We start from the raw sequence: 21,542 nt of genomic DNA on the forward strand, positions 1-21,542 counted from the left end.
TTTCCGTGTAGACTGTGTCGAACTTCTCTTTCTCCCTTTCAATTGTTGTGTATAGCTCATCCACTCTGGCCAGACAGAACTGGATATCGAAGCCTTTGTTCTGGAGAATTCCAAACACAACATCCGAGTACGAGAAGATGGCATGGAAGGTTTTCAACCAAAAATTGAAATCAAAGCTGGCAAGGAGGGTGAGGAATCCATCGGCACAATGGACAGCGTCATTATCAAACTCTGCGTGCTGGTCTACGATGTGCTCAAATACCTAGGAGAGTTATACAGCTTTTATTTTACAGGAAAAAACATACTTTTATAAACATATCATTTGCATTTATTTTTGTCGTTAATATCAACGCTATCCTCTGTACTTTACATGTTTTCTAAATGTCATTTCCTCATTCTGTTCATTCAATATATAATAATATTATAATAGCATCATTATTATTATTTGCATATTATTATTATTATTATTATTATTATTATTATTATTATTGTGATTCTACCTCTCGTAATTCCCTTGCCTTCTCTGCCACTGTACACACCAGACGAGAATTGAATTGCCAGCGAGTAGGAGCTACTCGTGGAAGTCTTCGCCTGCAAATATCATCTAAAATTTTGGTGCGCTTTGATGAGCGGCTGAAAAAAGATGCCAATCCAGATAGATGTGAAAAAAAGATCTTGCACTCTCTTATCTTGGAGGCTCCTTGTGCCATCACAAGATTTAGAACGTGGGCATAGCAGTGAATGAAGAGGGCTTGTGGAATGGTTTCTTTCACTTTCGCTTGCACCCCGTTCAAACCAGATGCCATCACAGCTGCTCCATCGTAACACTGAGCGACCACTTTGTCAACACAGCCATAATTCTGCAAAAAGTCCAGCAGTCGCGTAGCTATGGCCTCTGCTCCCCTGTCCTCCGTCACATCTTCAAACTTGAAAAAACGCTCTTTTACGCCATTCTCAGTGACATAACGAAGCACATAAGACATCTGGGCCACGTTGCTAATGTCTGTTGTTTCATCCAACATAACAGCCACAAAAGGAGCCTTCCTCACCTCCTCCTTCATGCTATCTGTTAGGACTCCAGCAACAGCGCTGATCAGGTCATTCTGGATTTTCGATGATGTGCCGCTGAACACCGTTGATGTGGCGAGATGAGAGCTCAGGTCGCTGTCGTATTCTGACACTAAATCCAGCAACTCCAGATAATTCCCCTTGTTTGATGAGCCTGCTCCTTCATCGTGGCCCCGGAATGGCAACTCCTGTTTCCCCAAGAACAACACGCAGTTAATAAGGCGTTTCAAAATGCCCCGGTTCTTTCTAACCTTTTCGTTATGAGCAACGACCTCCCGGCGTTGTTGTTCATCCAGCTGTAGCTCTATCCTGGTTCCCCCAAATGTTTTAAGCCGAATAGTAGCTTTTAGATGACTTGAAGCATTTTGGTGGCGATGGGCTGACTTGGATAAACTTCCTAAATCGCAAAATCCATCTTTAGCCCAAGATCCGCTCTCAGCCCCAAATAGTAAGCAATCCCAGCAGTACAGCTTCTGCTCCCTGACCGAACCGGTCATCCAGGGATATCGCGCATAATTGCTGGAGTTGAAATGCCTCTCAAAAGCCATAGTTTTTTGCACCAAATTAAGCTCCGGTGTAGGTCGTCCTTTGTTGATTAACTCCAACTTCTCATTAAAAGTTAACCTTGAAAACGGTTTGGATAATACATTTGCAACGGTGTCCTCCTCTGTAGCTGCAGTGCTAACTTCGGCTTCCATCGTGATCGTGACTCAATAAACTAGCTAGCGGTGGTACGCTGACAGCTACCGGCGCCACAGCGGGCGGAAATTATCAAACAGTTAAGCCCGCCCACTAAGAGGGAAGATATGATTGGTCAATTTTACTGTCATTTGAAACTGGTATGCGCTGAATTATAACGGCCTGGCCCTCTGTAAACGAACAGCGGGCCTCACAGTCCTGATTGGTGGAGACACAGGCTTCCACTTAACCCCTCACCTTCCAACACAGATTGAATAGACACGGTGGGTGAATAATTTATTTGCTTATATTTTTAATTGTTTAGATGTCGATTGTCAAACTGTAATTAGATAAAATAAAATTGGATAATTATATATATAATGTTTTAAGAATATTTTAGGCCCTCTGAGAGGGCGTAGAGGGCCCTGACGGTTCCCCACTGAATAAATGTAATATTAAAATTAGATATATAATTGTTAATTAGATAAATAATTGCTGCCCTAAACTATAAAAGTTTATTCATAATCTTAGAAGGGCCTCACAGGGGGCCACATAGCATATTGTTGCAACAGAGAACAGTTTGGAGTGAAGTATCTGTAGAATATGTTCTATACTGATAAGCTCCACAGAAGGTGATTTGCACCAACTGCCTGTAATGACACCCTATTAGGTTGGGACACAGTGAACATGAAATTACGCCAAGTCATCCATGTAGGTTGGGAGCTCTATGTATGACCATGTAAGAGGACTGAAGGGGTGGAGCAGTAGTATATAAACCTCCTTGTTACCAGTGAACTTTGGATCTCTCTGATGTAAATGTTAGAATGCATGAGATCCCCAGAGATATCTCTGTTTTAATAAAGGCCTTTTTGCTATTGTAATAATTTTGGTATGTTGTTCCTGCTCTCTTTTGCATCAAACGAACACGCTGGGCTAAAGTGGTTGATAGAAGTTCAATGCCCTAACACAGTATAAAAAGAAACGTGTCTATTATCAGAGGATATTATCATTTACTACTTTAGTCAGTGCAGTTTTAGTGCTGTGGTGGGTTATAAATCCAGACTGAAATAACTCATGTTCTGTCTGTAAGAAAGAAGAGAGTCGCGAAGAAACTACTTTCTCTAGAATTTTGGAAATGAACGACAGATTAGAGATTGGCCTATAGTTGGACAGTTCCTGGGGATAAAGACCAGGTTTTTATATTAATGGCTTGATGACTGCAAGTTTAAATGATTTAAAGGCTCAGGGAATAATTACAGTAAGCAAAGGTTCTACATTGTTGTGCAGTAATTATTTGAGTAGAAGTGTTGGTACGGCATCTAGTATGCATGTGGAGGGCTTTGCAGATTTTACCAATGAAATAAGCTCCTCATGACCAATTGGTGAAAAGAACTCCAAAAGAGCATCAAAGCTGACCAGACAGCTGTATGGAGCCTTCTTAGCTAGCTAGCTAACTAACCATGTATACCAATGCTAATGTCTGACTTATTTTAACATGCACAAAGAAACATTTGTGGATGTGCCATTTGGTACACAGTATAAATAAAATTTCTCAAATGGATAGTGGACAGTGAAGCCAAACAATACACGCTCAAAGCAGAGTGATAAATTTGGTTCAGTACAGGTATTAGATATGTTGCAGATATCTTCCCATAATTTGGTAGAAATGGGAAATGTTCTCAGGGTGAATTCTGCAGAAAGAGCAATTCACTGCCATGTCCTTTATAAACCATTGTAAAAAAATGTTTTTGATGGATAAACCCTGTCAATTATTTAAAAAAATGCTTTCACTTTATGTATGTAACGTGAGGGTTTGTATGTTTTTTTGTGGTGTTTTCTGTTCTGTTTCGATTCTAGGTTCGTCCCGGATTTTACCCCTACCCTTCCCTGTCCAGTCCAGTCTATCCAGTCCTTACCAGGATTGTCGTCATACCTGATGATGAGGATAAGAGGAAGGTGGAAGACAGAGACAGACAGAGAGGGGGGATAGGAAAGGGGAACATGTACATGTTGCTTCGAGCTTAGAAACAGACATTAATGCTCACAGCAACAAGAGGTTCACAAATTCTGTTTTATGTTAGCCTTTATGTATACCTGTTGTGTTGGTACATGGTAGTACATTTTGGTGGTAGGGAGTGGCTGCCATTTTGTTTGTATGTATTTATTGTTCATGTTTGGTAAGTGTAGTTTGGTTCATATGTTGTTTGTTTTATTTGTAAGTATAGTTTGGCAAAGCCTTTTTGGTTCTGAGTGACGTTTTGTTTGTTATTTTGGCCTTGGCCACTCCCGAAGACATTTTACATCTGTCTAATCTACTTCTATGTATGAATACAAGGTAAACTTTTCATCAATTTTTGTCTGGTTGTCCAGTCCCTTTTACATTCAGCTGCTATAAAAACATGCACCTCTATGTTACTGTTCCTCTAGCCTAGACGAGGACGTAACATGTAGGATATATATTTTGCTGGCAAGGTGTGTGTGTGGGGGTGGGGGGTGGAAGTGTTATGATTATAGTTAGTTTTAATATATAAAATATTTAATAAATATTTTGTGTTGGATTATTAGGACATACATTTTGTGCTTTTGTTCATGTATTACACCTTACGCCAGGGGTGCCCACAAGTTGTCAGCTTGCGAGCTACTTATAAGATGACCAAGTCAGAAAGATCTACCTATTTATTATCGTTGACGGGGGGTCTAGTCAAACCCTAGACGTCACATTGGCTACCATATATGTCAATCAATATACAACCATTAGTGCAGATGGACGATAGCCCACAGTTCCGACCGGTCGATCACGATCGACGTAATGGGCACCCCTGCCTTACACCATGATGAACCAGATCATCTGACCACCTGTACCGGCTCAAAAAAAAATACTTTCTTATATTTCTGATTAAAATTAAACTTCATCAGAATAAAGATAAAATACTGAATTTATCTTGTATCTACCTCTGAAGCTCTTCCGATGTCTGAAATACAGGCGGTCCCCGGGTTATGACATCGATCCATCATAAATCGATTTTCGGTGTAAATCGGAACATACGTACATACTGTACGTAAATAATGTACTGTAGCATCGGGCCAATGGGGGGTGCCAGAGGGTGACGCCATTACCCATGAGCCCTTGCGGCTCTGGCCCTGTTATTTTTAATTATGTGATGTTTATGTTTGTATAGTGTTTTTAATTATTATTTATTGTGTGCTATTAGTTAAGTCACCCCGGTCCATCTTTTTGTGTACATGTGCATTATCGTAGTTTCCCCTCCATGTATGTGTAACGTTGCTGTCGTCATGACCTCCCCCTGTGTTTCATGTGCAAGGTGTACCTAATTTAGGCCTCGAGTCATACAGATTGTCCCTTAGTGATGGGAATTTCGGCTCTTTTTAGGGAGCCGGTCCTTTTGGCTCAGCTCCTCATAGAGTCGGCTCTTTCGGCTCCCAAATGGCTCCTTATTAGGGGGGCTGGCGAACGTACTTTGTTGAGGGGGGGGGGGGTTGGTTTAGTGGTGGGTGGCAAACAGTGATGTCAGTAACGCGTTACTCCAATCTTGCCACTTTTTTCGGTAACAAGTAATATAACGTGCTACTATTTCCAGTCCAGTAATCAGATTAAAGTTACTTATCCAAGTAACTGTGCGTTACTATTTTTATTTTCCCTCGTAAAATATATATTTTTGCTTTCTTCTTGGCTCAGTTCTACTTTTGCGTCTGACCGTAGCGCTCGACTCCGCACGACCCTGTGAGAGCGCGAGCACGTTTTACAAGTCATTTTTTGCAGTGTCCTCCTGTAATGATATGTGGTAGTATAAAGAAATACCCCTCAAAAACAGGGGAATGAACATTTACCTGACGAACTTTAATGTTGCTTTGATTGAAAAGTGCTGGAATTTTGACTAACGTAGCCTACTTTAAAATGCTTGAAATTGTAATGGTATTTCGTTTCACAACAGGTAGCTGTCTGACTGAACAGTTCGCTTGTATTACGTTTACAAATAAATTTACAAATAATACCGCGCAGCTACACAAACGTAATGTCAGGAGATACTGTAGCGACTACTACTGCTCACGGTGAATTCACTAACGGACACTTGGCCACTCAAGGTGTCTGGCCCTTTAAGTGACACTGGGGGGCGGGGCCTCCGCGCCAGGGTTGCGTTATCAATAAAGTTTTCCTCCTCTGGATTTTTGGATTAAGCAGTTTATGCCTCGGAACCTGCTTCAATACATTGTTACTGTTAAAAATGCACTTCCAATAAAGTGAGTATTGGAAAAATGTATTTTGCTGCTGAATGTAGAGGGGAACCGGCTCGGTCTTAGAGGGGAACCAGCTCTCGTCGTTCACTTAAAAGAGCCGGCTCTTTGAATCGGTTCGTTCGCGACCGACACATCACTATTGTCCCTGTGAGTGCCAGTTCTTTTGCAAAGAAGAATAAAACCTGTTCTGTTCGAGAATGGACTTGTCTGCAGCTTCTTTCTCCCACGCCACAGTACTATACGCATTTATCCTATCCTAAAGCTAGAGCTGCATACTATTCGACACTAATAGAAAACAACAAGAATAACCCTAGATTTCTCTTCGCGGCGGTATCTAAACTAACAAGAAATATCAACGACACTAGTTCTAACACAGCACTTACACACACTAGCAATGAATTTTTAAACTTTTTCAATAATAAAATAGATAATATCAGACTACAGAGTCATAATACATCGCAGCCTAACCTCCAATCCAATCCCAGTAGTTTAGTTATTAGTAACTATGCATCCAAAAATATTACTGAGCTAAATATCTTCGATCCTATATCGCAAAAAGAGCTCACAACACTGATTAATTCGTCTAAGCCTACATCATGTATATTTGACCCAGTTCCAACCCGTCTATTTAAAGACCTACTCCCAGCCATTGCAGGGCCCTTACTTAATATGATTAACTCCTCCCTTAACCTAGGTTACATGCCCAAACAATTAAAATGTGCCGTAATTCGACCCTTGATTAAAAAACAGAATCTCGATCCGCAGATTCTAGCCAACTATAGACCCATTTCTAATCTCCCATTTATCTCAAAAATTTTAGAAAAAGCAGTTTCCAATCAGTTAAACCATAATCTCCAATCAAATAATATCCATGAAAAGTTCCAATCAGGATTTAGACCAAACCACAGCACTGAAACAGCTTTACTCAGGGTAGTGAATGATCTACTAATATCGGCCGATAATGGGCTTGTCTCGTTCCTTATACTGTTAGATCTTAGTGCGGCTTTTGATACTGTAGACCACAACATTTTGCTGGATAGACTAGAAAACAATGTGTAAGTGTTAATAATAAAACCTCTAAATCTGTGCAGGTTAAATATGGTGTCCCACAAGGGACAGTCCTAGGACCACTTCTATTCACACTGTACATGTTACCCTTAGGCGAGATTATGCATAAGCATGACATCAGTTTCCATTCCTACGCAGACGACACTCAGCTATATTTATCGGCAAAACCCGATGATTTTGGCGCAAACAGTAAGATTGAGAAATGTGTAGAAGAGATGAAACATTGGATGGCGTGTAACTATCTAGCACTAAATCCCGATAAAACAGAATTAATAATAGTTGGGTCTAGGGCTGCGAGAGACAAGATACATAATGTAGCATTGAATCTACATTCTTTTACTATAACCCCCAGCGCAGAGGTAAAGAACTTGGGCGTCACAATAGACCCAGATCTCTCGTTCGATACACATATTAATAATATAACTAGGGTAGCCTTCTTTCACTTGCGCAACATTGCCAAAATTAGAAACATATTAAATATTAGTGATGCAGAAAAACTAATCCATGCATTCATATCCTCTCGTTTAGATTATTGCAACAGTCTCCTAGCTGGATGCTCTGGTAAATCGATAAACAAACTCCAGCTGGTTCAGAACGCAGCAGCACGAGTTTGAACAAAAACTAAAAAGTTTGATCACATTAGTCCCGTACTATCGTCATTACACTGGCTGCCAATTAGATTCCGTATTGACTATAAAATACTTTTATTAACATATAAAACGCTACATGGCTTAGCTCCAGACTATCTTAGTGAACTTATTGAACAATATAACCCAGCGCGTTCACTTCGCTCGCAGGACGCAGGGTTATTAACTGTTCCTAGGATCAAAAAGATCACAGCAGGTGGAAGAGCCTTTTCTTTTAAAGCTCCACAATTGTGGAATAATCTTCCTGCCTCTATTCGGGACTCAGACACAGTCTCAATGTTTAAAACTCGATTAAAGACTCATCTGTTTAGTTTGGCCTTTGATTAATCTGTTACATATTTACTACATCTCGTATATTTTCTCCGAGGTTCACCTGGAGAGTAACATTGCAGTCAGAGCCTACAATACCAGCATCACTGCTCCGACATGGAATAAAAGCCTGGCGTTCATCAACAGACATTTACAGTGACAATATCAAAACCCAGAACTTTCATTTTTACCTTTACTTAGTCTGATTGTGTGATTTGTGTGTGACTTGTGTATTTGTCTGTATTTTGTGTAATTTGTGTGTTAACGGGCCGCCCAATGGAGGATGGGTTCCCTTTTGAGTCTTGGTTCTCCCGAGGTTTCTTCCTAATCCCCACCATCATAGGGAGTTTTTCCTCGCCACTGTCGCCTTTGGCTTGCTCATTAGGGTACTGGACCCATAGTATTGTTAACCTTTTAAATCCTGTAAAGCACTTTGTGACAACATGTGTTGTGAAAAGCGCTATACAAATAAACTTTGATTGATTGATAAAATAACTAATGCCGGTCTAATTAGTATGTTTTTCTTCATAATTCCTGTTTATTCTTTTTTTTGTTGTATATGCACTTTCAGTTTACATGTCACCTTCTCCCTCTCCCTCTCCTTTTCTCTTTTTGCACTCATCCAACGATTTGTTCACCCACTTTCAAGACTGCAATGTATTGTATGCACACACACACACACATACACAGATATACAAAACAGACACACGCATAGACTAACACACAGGAGACACACAAACACGACCGATTCATGCAGGCACAGACACACACACAGACATATAGCGCAGACACATACACGAAACATACAACACAGGCATACAACACAGATGTGCAACACACACACCTTTAGCAACCATCCAACACTCAAACAAGTAGTTTTAACATGAGTTCACTTAAGTTTGTCACATGGAATGTACATGGAACTGGTTCGAGGGAAAAGAGATTGAAAATTTTTAATCGGCTAAACGACTTACAAGCAGATATTGTCTTTCTACAGGAAACACATATGTCCAAGACACCCACATACACTGACCTCTCCTCAGTTCCCACATTTATACGCAGCCTGTTACAATTCAAAACAAAGGGGGGTGGCCATATTAATTAACAGACGGATAAACTTCTCCATTAGCAACAATATAGCAGATCCAGATGGTAGAATTTGGTGGCACTGCCTCTGGTCTCTGGGGTATGGGGCCGGGGGAGCGGGGGGAGCAGGTGCTGGCCCCCTATGGGGGTGGCTGGCCTCCCCTGCAGGGCCTGGTGGCGGGGCCCGGCGCCTGGGCCACCCGACCCCGTGCTGGGGCCCTGCCCGCGTGGGGGGACCTGTGCCGCTGCGGGTGCACCGCTGGGTGGGGTGGGTCGGTCGGCCCTGTGTCGGGGCGTCGGGTCTGGGCCGTGGGGCTCTGAGGTGCCTGGGTGGTGGGGGTGGGGCGGTGTCTGTTGGGGGGATCTGGGGTGGGCCGGGGGGGCCCTGTGTTCCGGACTCAGACCAGCATATCTTCACCGTATTGATGTCTGTTGTTGTATGATTATTGCAAGATTGGTATGGTAGTGGGTGCCTACATGGGTGCGATGTACATATAGCACAAGGTGTGTGGGTGTATATGTGTGTGGGTGTACATATGGGATGAATGTGTGTGGGTGTGTACGTGCGTGAGAGAGAATATGTGTTTAGGTGTATGTGGATGTCCGGACCGGCTACTCTCTGTGGTGGGGGTCTGGGCATGGATGCGGTGGTGGAGTGGGGTGTCCCCCTGGTCTCCCCGGGGCGACCACTCCCTTCCTCGAGCGGGGGGGGGGGGAGCAGCGAAGCTCGGTGCCCAATAAGCCAGCTAGCAAGCTGAGTTACTAGTTCGCTCTGGCGCCAACCACCGGCGATATAACACTTAATTTGTGTCCATTCTACGTTCGCCACCACCCCCCCCCCCCCCCCCCCGCTCAACAACTTACGTTCGTACGTTCGCAAGGTACACATTAAATTACAACAATTTACACTCGCCACCTCCTCCAGGTTAAAATCTCACTCCAAGCGAACGTCAAAAGTTGGCAACCGTGTAACATGTTTATTCAGCTAAACATGATATTTGAAATGTAAGCCAACATTTAGTACATTTAACCTCACAGACGTAATTTAGGGGGGACTTTCAAAAGCCGGTGTTGGTCCTCTGCAGTTTTAACGGTTAAAAATAAATATCTAAATAGCGACGAATCTAGCGCTAGGACCATGCAGAAAACGACTGCTCCGAGCTTCGCTCCGGTAACACTTTACGTTCCTAAAATGAATTTTCCATGAAGCAAAACTGGCGACTTCGTGGCTGCATCCATGTACACACGTACGATTTGTAATTCACACGTTTGAAACTCGTTCTCGCCCCTACTGTGCAATTTGGTTAGGAATACAGTCGAGCTAAACTATCAAGTTGAAAGTCATCATAGTTTGCTTACCCATTTTGACCCAGTTCCCAACCCAACTTTAAGAATAGATTAACGGCGATAATTTTTATATCGCCCGATAAGAGTATCAAATTAACGAACGCCGTTAACGGCCCACCACTAATTTAAATATATGTATGTATATGTATGTGTGTGTGTGTGTGTATATATATATATATATATATATATCAGTCGTGTGTCTGTCGTGTGTCTGTTATACTCATGAAGTTCGTTCTTTTGAGCTATTGTCAGTGCTGAATGCATTGATCAAAGTTTAAGCATTGATTTAAGCCTATGATTGATTTAAAATATGTACCAGTATAGTAAATGTAATGGATGGGTTATGTCAAAGCTGGAATATGTAAAATTCAAATGTTTCAAATTCATAATAAAAAACAATTCTACGGAAAAAAAAATATTGTTAAGCACAGTGTTTTTATTTTATTTTATCAAACTCAAAACAAGAATTGAAATATACATTTCTGGTATACTGTGCCTGGCTGCGAAGGAAAATTTTAACAGCCTCAATATCACTTTGCTGTATAGTCAAATTAAAATGCAGTCTATTCTAGAAATGATACAGCATATAAATGAAATTTCACCAAATAAATTCTGAATGCAGCGAGACCTTTTTCGTTAAATTTTGGAACTAAAACAAACATTGTGGCTACACTAGTCTACTTCAGATTCCCATGAAGGAAAAAGACGTTGTTCACTGTAGAAGGCTTTAGCATGCTGCATCTCTCCAAGAATTCGCCCACAAACACTGAAGGTTCGTTCCGAAGGTGGGCTGGATGCCGGTATGCAGAGTATATGACGGGCAAGTTTACTAAGTGATGGAAACTCTTGCCTGTGACATTTCCACCACTGAAGAACATGGTGTGATTCTGATGTCTCAGTTGGGTCCAATTTTACTCTTTAAGTAGTCACTTATCTCTGATTCTGAAGTCGTTCTTCCATCCCTTGCTATGGAACCCTGGTCCTCCCATTCCTCAAACTCACGGAAATGCGCTCTTTGTTGGAGACTCAGGTTCATAATTTTTTGCATCAAACTTCAGGTTCATCATCAGCTCTTTCACTGCATCCATGACATCTGTTTGTGCGTTATCATCTAGCATCTTTAGGTGTCGGGAGTTTGGGAATGTGAAATGTTGCCACTCTGTAGATCCTGTGGACAGCATTTGGTGCTGAATTGTCAGTTGACATAAGTTCTTTCAGACGTCACAAACACACAGAAGCAACTTCAGTGAGCGCAGGTATAGCCACTGCATCTGTGCAGTGCGTCATTAGTCTGACAGCCCATGGAAGCACTAGAGATCCACTTAGTGCTGAGCTTTCTGATTCAAAATCGTTTGTTGCATCTTTAAAAGGCTTCAAAAAGGACACAACCACTGTCAGCATATTTTTGTTGATGCACCCGATCTTGTCATATTGATTATTCTCCAGCAGTATTGTTGAAATGTCTTCAAACTGTTGCAATCAAAACTGAATTCCACCTGTTTGAGAGATTGTCAGCTTTCCTTGTTGTCCGGAATGCTTGAAGTATGTCACCAACTTTTTAACGTCTGTTAAGCCGAGAGACCTCGCACGTATTTTCCATCACAGCAGTGGCAAAGGCACTTGACAAAATTACATTGAGTATGTGTGCACTGCAGTTGATTCTGGTGAAGCCACGCAAACTAGAAACCATATTGGCCCCTCTATCAGTTACAAAGACGATCTTATTGACCATGTTGGTGCATGTGCAGTCAATACCAAAACCATGGAGGTTTTGGACCACAAAGATCGAATGTTGTCCCCCATCTTGCTGGTTCCTGGCTCAAATGGACTTGCAAACAACACCCTTGATACAAGATGATGGCTATCGTCTATGTAATGGATAGTGGCTGAAAGCAGAGGTGGGGACTTGAGTCACATGACTTGGACTCGAGTCAGACTCGAGTCAGTAATATTAAGACTTTTGACTTGACTTGAAAAAATATTCAGAGACTTAGACTTGACTTGGACTTTTACACCAATAACTTGGGACTTGAATTGGACTTGAACCTGTTTACTTGCAAAGACTTGATTTTTTTTTTACCCCAAATCTAAATTTTAAAATGCATATTAATATTTATAAAGTGCGCCCCAATAATTTCATTACACCAGATTCTGTGACCGTCGAGTTTTGTGACCACAGGGGGCGCTATTTCACAGTTTCTGTTCAGAGGCACAAATGCTTTACGAATGCTACGTAAACTACGCTGATGCACTTTCTTTACTCGTTTTGTTGGTGTCCACGAGCCAAAATATGACAGATGTTTATATTTACATTTATCGTCTCTTAATTACATAAATGTACTTAAACAAGATTTACCATCCCCTCACCATTGCAGCCAACAAAGAAATCATGAATGGGATGTACAGGTGAGCCTTTTTAACTGGGGTCACCAATTCTGATGGCAGCCATCAGAATATGTGACCCCACTGAATCTCCAGGTAACAATAGTAGCCTACACCGTGACCCCACAATAACAGAAAACAATGAAAAAATAACCCTAACCTTTTATTAGGACTCTAGCTGCAGCATTTTGTACAAGTTGTAGCTTCTTTATGGACTGTTTAGAGCATCCAATTAGAAGACTATTACAGTAGTCCAATCTCGACGAGACAAAAGCATGGACCAGCTTCTCTGGTCTCAGCTTGGCAATATTACGTAAATGGAAAAGGCAGCCTTAGATCTCTTGTTTTTATCAGATTCAAAACATAAGCCGTAAGATTACCTGCTTTAAGTAGGTTTGTTACAAAAAAATTTAATGTCCAAAAATGGCAAATTAAATCACACCACTGGATAGAGCTTTTAAATACATACAGAACAACACCATCCATGTTAAGCCTGGTTTAAGCCTTTATACTTGACGCAGCACGAGTGGCGTGAGCAGCTCGAGGGTCCGCACGCCGAAAATGACGTAATCGAGGTGGCTCCGCCCGTGCGCGAGAGCCTCGCAGTCGTGCACCTATATGCACCTCTTGAATTTAGTAACTAACTTCAGCGCAGTGAACTAAGTCATGTTTGCCGGGTTCATACACCTTTATAAGGGGTAATTAAAGCACTTGTACATCACCTTCAAGGTCCATTTCAACTAATTTTTTAATGTTTAATTAAGTTAAACATTTATACATATACTCGAAATGATTCGAAATAATTCGCTTTTTATCAAATTATTGCCCAATCTTAACGTCTTCACGTTCTCTCATGTTTCGTCCTGGAATTACCGTAGCAGTCAGACAGCTACTTGTTGTGAAACGAAGTAGTTAAATTTTCAAGCATTTTAAAGTACTTTAGCATAAATTCTAGCACTAATGCAACAATTGGTCAGGTAAATGTCCATTCCCCTGTTTTTGAGGGGTGTTTCTTTATACTACCACATATCGTTTCGGACAACACTGCAAAAAGAATGTGACGCAGCAAGTAGCCTCCGCCGTTCGCGCAGGTGTACGGAGTCACGCGCTACAGTATGGAACGCCGTTTGGCTCAATACATCTAGAATGACGTCCGTGTTAACACGTCAAATTTGGACGTCTTAAGACGTACAAAAATGCCGTGTTAAGACGTAAATTTTGGACATCTTAAGACGTTTTAACGTCTTAACACGACGTTTAAAATTGGGTGCTACCACTTCATAAACCTCTGAGGGGAGAAATGCAAACACTGCCAAAAAGCTCGCCTCATTGTGAAAGCAGCAAAAAGAGCAAAGAGAACACAAAACCCCTTCTCTTTAAGTAAAGATTACAGAGATGTTCTCTGGTTGCTTGTTTACTTGTAAGATTTGGCTATAAAAAATAAAAATAAAAACTTTTATCTGCTATAAAAGCCAGTTCTGTGCTAAGAAGATCAGCCATTTACATCAGAGAAATGGTATGCTACTGTCACTTGAGTCAAATTCCAGGGCATTTCAAGTGTTTTATAATTAGACTATACTGTTCTACATTTTATAATGGAATAAAACATGCAGTCTACAATACTATGCTTAATTTGATTTTTGTTTAAGTGCAGACAGAACCAACCTAATTTCATGTTGTTGTCAGCTTCATTTAATTTTTAATACACACCATTCCTGCACGTCAACCCTGCAACACATTTTTAAAAACGATTTTGCTTGTTTAAGGTGATCGTAATTTCAGGCCATTGCAGAAGGCATTGTACCAGAATGATCAGGCTATAAATGCTGTGGAGTGTATATCAGGATTTGTACATTGAGAAGGGGTGGTACAGTACAGTGAATGTCTTGTTTGAATCAATCATATGTGTCTCCCAACAGTGGCAAAAATTCCAGTCTACTGGAAATTCCTTTCAGAACTACAGCCGAAACATGAAACTGACTGGCAGGGACCATTGGACAGTTATAAGCCTTGCTACATGTTATGCATTTCTCTGCAGAATGTTATTTTAGAAAATGGTTGTGAAGGACCTGCATTTACTTCTAGAAGCAATTATTACCTGGAAGTAAAGCAATTTTGGTCTTGACTAGAATTCCCAGCGGATTGGGATTTTTGCTACTGCACAATACCATTCGATACACCTGCATACTACATCTACATCTGTTTTGTGACCATTTGTAATACATGTCAAGAGTGGCTGAGACTGCTTGCTTATTCTAAAACTTAGTGTAATGACCTTAATTCAAAGTTGTATGTATGTATTGCCTCACTGTCACAACCGATATTTTTACATGAACTTCCTATAGCCATATACAAAGAATTAACATGACAATCATAGAACAAATTGATATTAAATCTGTCTCACTACCCTGTCACCTTGAAATAACTTATACCATTAACAGTTTAGAACATATTTGGTAAAAGTTATACTTCATCAAGATGTGAGCTAGTAGTAGTTTAATCACAACCATGGGTATTGTCTTCTGTTTAGCGAGAATCGTTGGTTTCTTCAAGAAACACAGGAGTGGAGATTTCCAAGAAAGAAGTTTATTTGTGTGCGCTTCTTATTCCAAAGTAATCTGACAGTCTACCAACATATAGGTTATATACAGAAAAACCACACCGCTTGAGGTTTTAAAGAATTTACATACAGACATACATTGTCAAGGGGGAATCCCATATGGCAGGCTGTAACAGGCCCGTAGCCAGCATTGTGATGGGGGGGGGGATCTTTTTTCCCCAAAAGTGGACTTCATTTGCCTCTCTACTCCAATGCCCCCTAAATACACGAGCACAGTTCAAACCTTTTAATTTACACATATTTTATTCATTATAAGCAAGGTTGCCAACTTTTCAAAATCACTAGGACTGAGATTTGATTTGGGGGCGGGGGGGAAGGGGGTGGTGTGTGTGTCAAACGTTGACTGGGGGGGGGGGGGGGGGGGGGGGGTTATGTCTTATATGTTTCCTCGATCGATCGCCAGTGGTTGGCGCCAGAGCGAACTAGTAACTCATTGAATCATAGATGTAGATCGGAAATAAATAAACATGATTTTTTTTTTCAGCGTGAGAAATTGGATGTATGGCGTGTGAGCACGTGAAAACGGTCAAATGCGTGTGTCTCACACTCATTGCGTGAGAGTTGGCAACACTGTTATAAGTTTGTTGTGAGTCTGTTGTTGCTGTCCTTATTTGTTCGTCTGTATATTCACCGGAGATTAACAATTCATTAATTGAATAGCCCACCTATCTTGAGGGGCATGTGTGTACGGAGGGAGGGGGCGGGGGGGGATTGAACGAACCCTTCGATCCCCCCTGGCTACAGGCTTGTGTAAGATAACCCCAGCCGGTGGTTGTTACATCAAAGGAGCGCACCATGATAGATGCAATCAAGATTAACACAATAGGTAAATAGAACAAAGAGAGGTCTCGCGGGAGATCGGCACACACACAAATCATGTATGTTTTTTTATGCAAATAATTTAAATCAATCCAAGCTGCACTATACCGTATCTTGAAGTAGTTACTCCACCCCCTTACTTGATATATAAATTTTATGTGTTTCCACTTAGAATTTCCTATTTAAATGTCCAAAATACACAAAAATTTGGATGGAGGGGGCCACCACTTTGAATCACAGTTCATGCTTCATCATGCTCCATCAGGCACTCTACTCCAGATAAGAGCTAATTAGCACAGGTGTCTGTTAGCTAATGGATCAGAGGTAAGCAGTGTTCTACTGCGAACATGTTAGCTTCCTTGTGATGCTGCATCAGTGCTAGTTCAAGACAGTGACTGTCTTCACATATAACATGTGTTATTCTACATCCCCCTGGTGTGCAATTAGATTTGCAGTTCCAAAATAATTAAATTTGTAGACAGAACAATTCACAAATGTTTCATATAAGTGCTTTATAAAAAAAAAAGACCTATCAACACATACCTTAACTGTCGCTTCACTGTGCTTCTTGATACACCTAATATATTTGCAATCTGTTTACCAGAAAAGTTCAATGATAACATCATCAACTGTTGTGTTACTTGACACACTGATCTCCCCACGTGTCCTGCCCTTCGTGGTACAGTGAAACCGGGCAGTTGTGGCCTGGTGGTAGGGAACTGGTCTTATGACCGGAGGGTCGTGGGTTTGATTCCCAGACCTGAGGCCATGACTGAGGTGCCCCTGAGCAAGGCCCCTAACCCTCACTGTAAAAAAAAGTAAAAAAATGGTAAAATGTCCGGCAGCAAGAGTTGCCAAACAGTTACCGTAAAATTACAGTAAAATACCACACATAATTCAACAATGAATTACTGTAAAATTACAGATTTTCCCTGTATTTATTCTTTGTAATTTCACAGCCAAATTTGAGTAAAATTACAAATTTTCGTTGTAAGAAAACACAGCTAGAATGTTAAAATAACAGCATAATTAGGTTACTTCATGGTATTATTTAAACGATCTACAAATGAACTTGTCAAAGTACAGAGGTAATCTGTGAATATATGTTCATATCCTATAAACTTACAGTGGATAACTGCTAAATGTTGGTTGATCAACGCACAAACTCTTACAATGTACTGTTTATCAATGAGATTTCAACATTAAAATAATTGGATTATGCTTTTTAAATACACAAAAATAATGTAAAATTATATATTTTTAACCCTATATAAAAGTAGTTTCAAAAGTTATGTGTCTAATTTAACATCCAATGGTCCAATAAATATGCTACTCTTTCCTATTGTCACGGAACAGCTCCGGACCCCTCCCTGTGGGCGTGTCTACGTCGTCTGCGTCTTGCCGTCTGCGTCTTGCCGTCTGCGTCTGTGGCTCCTCGTGGGTGTGGTTGTGTATGCGTGTGTTCATTCGTCCCACCTGTGGCCCGTGTCGTAATCACTCGGGGCTCATGTAGTTTGTCTATTTAATGTGCGTTCGCGCAGTGTCGTGTGCTTGTCGTTGTCTTTAGTGTTCACATCGTGTGAGTGTTACTGTCGTCATATGTTGAATAAAGCAGTGACGTTGGCTGCAAAGCAGGATTTGTGTCTGGTCCTTGCTCCTACCCGCCACCGTTACAGAACGACAAGCCAACTCGAGACACCATGCCCGGCCACAAGTCCAAGACCAAAAAGGGCAAGAAGAAGACCAGCAAGCGGCGCCACCGCTCATCGCCCTCGTCTTCACGGGGAAGCTCGCCCGTCCGGATCGGCATCCTTGCGTGGTGTGAGACCGGTCCGCCACCAGAGGGCGGCAATGGAGTGGAGGTAAACCAGCCCACGCCGGACAGCCCCACGCCTACTCAGGCGCAGCTGGAGGGGGACCCTGTATGTGCGTCCCTGCTGCGTCACGCTCGGGAGCACCTGAACCCCGAGGCGGCGGAGGGGCTCCGCCAGGAGGCGGTGCGAATATGGAGGGTGTATCACTCCCCGTCCTCCAGGGAGCCCTCACCCCAGCGGGGAAACACCGTGGAGCTCTGCGGGTTGATGAGGGACCCCGAGAGCGAGCTGGGAGAGGAGGACTCCCCAGACGAGGAGGCGGAGCCGAACTACGGTGGAGGGGATCACTATCCGTCATTGGACGACGCCTCCACCGTGGACTACGGTGGGGAGGACTACCCCCCATCGGTGGACGACGCCTCCACCGTGGACTACGGTGGGGAGGACTACCCCCCATCGGTGGAAGACGCATCCACCGTGGACTACGGTGGGGAGGACTACCCCCCATCGGTGGAAGACGCATCCACCGTGGACTACGGTGGGGAGGACTACCCCCCCATCGGTGGAAGACGCCTCCACTGTGTACTACGGTGGGGAGGGCTACCCCCCGTCGTTAGACGCCGCCTCCACCGTGGGCTACGGTGGAGAGGACTACCCACCGTCCGAGGTCTCCTGGAGCGGAGACAACGAGGAGAGCCCTCCTCCCTCGGAACTGTCAGTCGAGATCACTAAGGGGAAGTGGACCCCCTCTTCCGATCGCTCCAGTGACAGCGACATGGACTGCACCCGGGGTGGTAGCCCGGAGCGACCCATGGACTGGAGCCAAGGAGAAGAGGGGGAGGACATGGAGACCGAGGTCGACCGTCTGCACAGCCCTTTCAGCACGACCGCCAGTAGCTCTGCGTCCGAAGCGCCCTTCAGCCGCGCAGCACACGGCACGTCAGCCGGCCGCGCAGCACACGGCACGTCATGTTTCATGTTTGTGTGTGCCTGTGTTCGTGAGTCTTCCCGTATGTGTGCCCAATCCGTTATTCCCTTTCGTGCCGCTGTGTGTTAGTGTGCCAGTCTGTGTGTTTGTGAACGTCCCGTTGAATGTGTCTAACGTGTTTTCCCCCGTCTTCCCAGGGAGGGTGTTTTAGGGGGTTCGTGGCGGTCCTGCCGTCGGGGGTGACGGCTCTCGGAGGCTCGTAGACCAGCGGCTCCGGACCTGCCCGTCGGTGTAGGTTCGGGGCATTCCAGCTGCGCCGGACGCTCCGGGAGTAGCGAGCCCCTGGTGGCGGGTTCTGTCACGGAACAGCTCCGGACCCCTCCCTGTGGGCGTGTCTACGTCGTCTGCGTCTTGCCGTCTGCGTCTGTGGCTCCTCGTGGGTGTGGTTGTGTCTGCGTGTGTTCATTCGTCCCACCTGTGGCCCGTCTCGTAATCACTCGGGGCTCATGTAGTTTGTCTATTTAATGTGCGTTCGCGCAGTGTCGTGTGCTTGTCGTTGTCTTTAGTGTTCACGTTGTGTGAGTGTTACTGTCGTCATATGTTGAATAAAGCAGTGACGTTGGCTGCAAAGCAGGATTTGTGTCTCGTCCTTGCTCCTACCCGCCATCGTTACACCTATTAATTTACGGTGCTTGGGATGTATTAACATCTTAAGTTTCTTTTAAAACTACCAATATTACAATACATTTCTGTAAACATAAATATTTTTGTGGTTATTTTGGTCATTAAATTCCAGCTTACATGAACATTTTACAGTTACCTTTTATCAGATAAAAGAATGGTGTACTTACATAAATTAACAAACAACATTTAAAACAATGTAAAAACATTAACCAAAACAATAAAAGCAATAATAAAAGCTCAGCCATAATACATACTTTCAATCTCTTTATTTTGACAGTTGAACTTCAACAATCATGACAACTGAACTGACTCTAAAAAATATATAAAAAACACAAAAAGATGGTTACTATGGATTTTTACAATGTTCTCAAGGTTGAAAAGATTTATATTAAATGGGATTCTAAAATATAAACAATAATGTGAACTAACAGCACTAGTTATCTTATATCATTCTCAGTTTATTGTGTAGTATGGACTGTAGCAGCACGTGCCAATTAAAAGATTCAGATTAGGATTGCTTGGGAAAAATGTTTCTTTGTTTCATTTACACACCCAGTAGAAAATCAACAACTTGAAAAATTTAGCTACACTGAATATGCTTCTACAACGAGAACTTTTAATTGGCTAATACAAAGCACAAGGGCCAATCACAGAATCTAATACTTCAATAATCGTTACAGATCATAAAAGGGCTTACACACAGTTGTTTAAGGCATTTTCAACAGTAACAGTAAGATGGTAAGGGTGCTGAAATTATTTTAAGAATTGCACCTAGCTATATGAAACGATCACATCAAATATCTCATAGAACAACATCACTTCATTATCACTGTGCACTTGTGTTCAGTCCCAGTTCACTCACTGTTAGCTGTCACTACATAACAGTTTATCATTAACTATCAAAAAAGATGTCGTATTAGGACACATCCAGAAGGAAGAAAATTCCATAACTCCAGGTTTTGAACATTTTCTCTCAATGATCTCAATGGCAGTTTCTCTCAATGATCTTGTTAGGCATCTGTCACATAGGGCTACGCCCCCTCTCCTACCTGTCACTCCAGTTTCCCTGTTCCTCGTGTCTGTAGTTCCTTGCCGGTTAGTCCCGCCCAGCTTGTCTGTTTCTATGGTATCCCATTGTCTTTCACACCCTTGTCATCAGTGTTGTCACCTGGTCCTAGTCTAGTCCTGTGTATTTATAGTCCTTGTATTTCCCATGTCTGGTTATTGGTTGTTTTGTGCATTCATGTTCCTTGTGATCTCTAACGTTCGTAGTTTTCCGTTTCATGTCTCGTTGTTTTCCCCATGATCTCCGTGTGTTCCTGCCTGGTCCGTGAGTCCTCCTAGTTGTGTTTGTAATTCATGTCCGGATTGCCTGCCCGTTTTGACCCGCACCTGTTACCTTGACCACGTCTTTGGAATTCCTTAGAATAAATCTCACTCTCCTCAGCGTTTGTGTTCGCCTCCGTTCTGCCTCGCGCAGATCGTTACAGCATCATTAAACCAGTGCCCGCATCTGTGAAAAGAGAAAATCAAATGTTTCTGTTTTAACCTGCAACCTGTAGGCTATATAGTAATTCTGGGACATTGTGCGTGTGCACTTTTTAATCAATTTAGAATGCATAACATTGTAACGTAAAATGCAAAACAATTCTGAAATCACAATAACCCCAAATATCAGACAGTTTTGTTTGACATCCAGGAAGATACGAGGCATGTTGGTCAGAATTGGGCCTGATTTTGGCAGCTGTGTATGGTTTTGACTCGTACCTACATTTTTACAGGGCTTGCAGCTGTAGAGTTCTTGCCCCATTATTCAGTTTCTAAAGTAAACCCAT

The 21,542-nt window shown here is 42.5% G+C and overlaps 1 protein-coding gene across 5 annotated transcripts in view; it reads left to right on the forward strand.

Annotated features, from left to right (window-relative positions):
- Nucleotides 1-21,542, forward strand: part of LOC143514863 (fatty acyl-CoA reductase 1) — a 142,147-nt gene that overhangs the window by 97,313 nt on the left and 23,292 nt on the right. For 3 of the 5 annotated variants that reach the window (XM_077006560.1, XM_077006561.1, XM_077006562.1), the window contains exon 13: nucleotides 3,604-5,246. The exons of 1 other annotated variant lie outside the window; for it this stretch is intronic. In XM_077006560.1, coding sequence (XP_076862675.1) covers nucleotides 3,604-3,771 — 168 coding nt within the window. In that variant the 3' untranslated portion in view covers nucleotides 3,772-5,246. Of the gene's footprint in view, nucleotides 1-3,603; nucleotides 5,251-21,542 lie in introns of those variants that run through there. One more of the 5 variants, XM_077006565.1, reaches the window with a different exon arrangement.

This window comes from Brachyhypopomus gauderio, chromosome 5 (genome assembly GCF_052324685.1).
Source record: "Brachyhypopomus gauderio isolate BG-103 chromosome 5, BGAUD_0.2, whole genome shotgun sequence".
NCBI classification, from domain to species: Eukaryota; Metazoa; Chordata; class Actinopteri; order Gymnotiformes; family Hypopomidae; genus Brachyhypopomus; species Brachyhypopomus gauderio.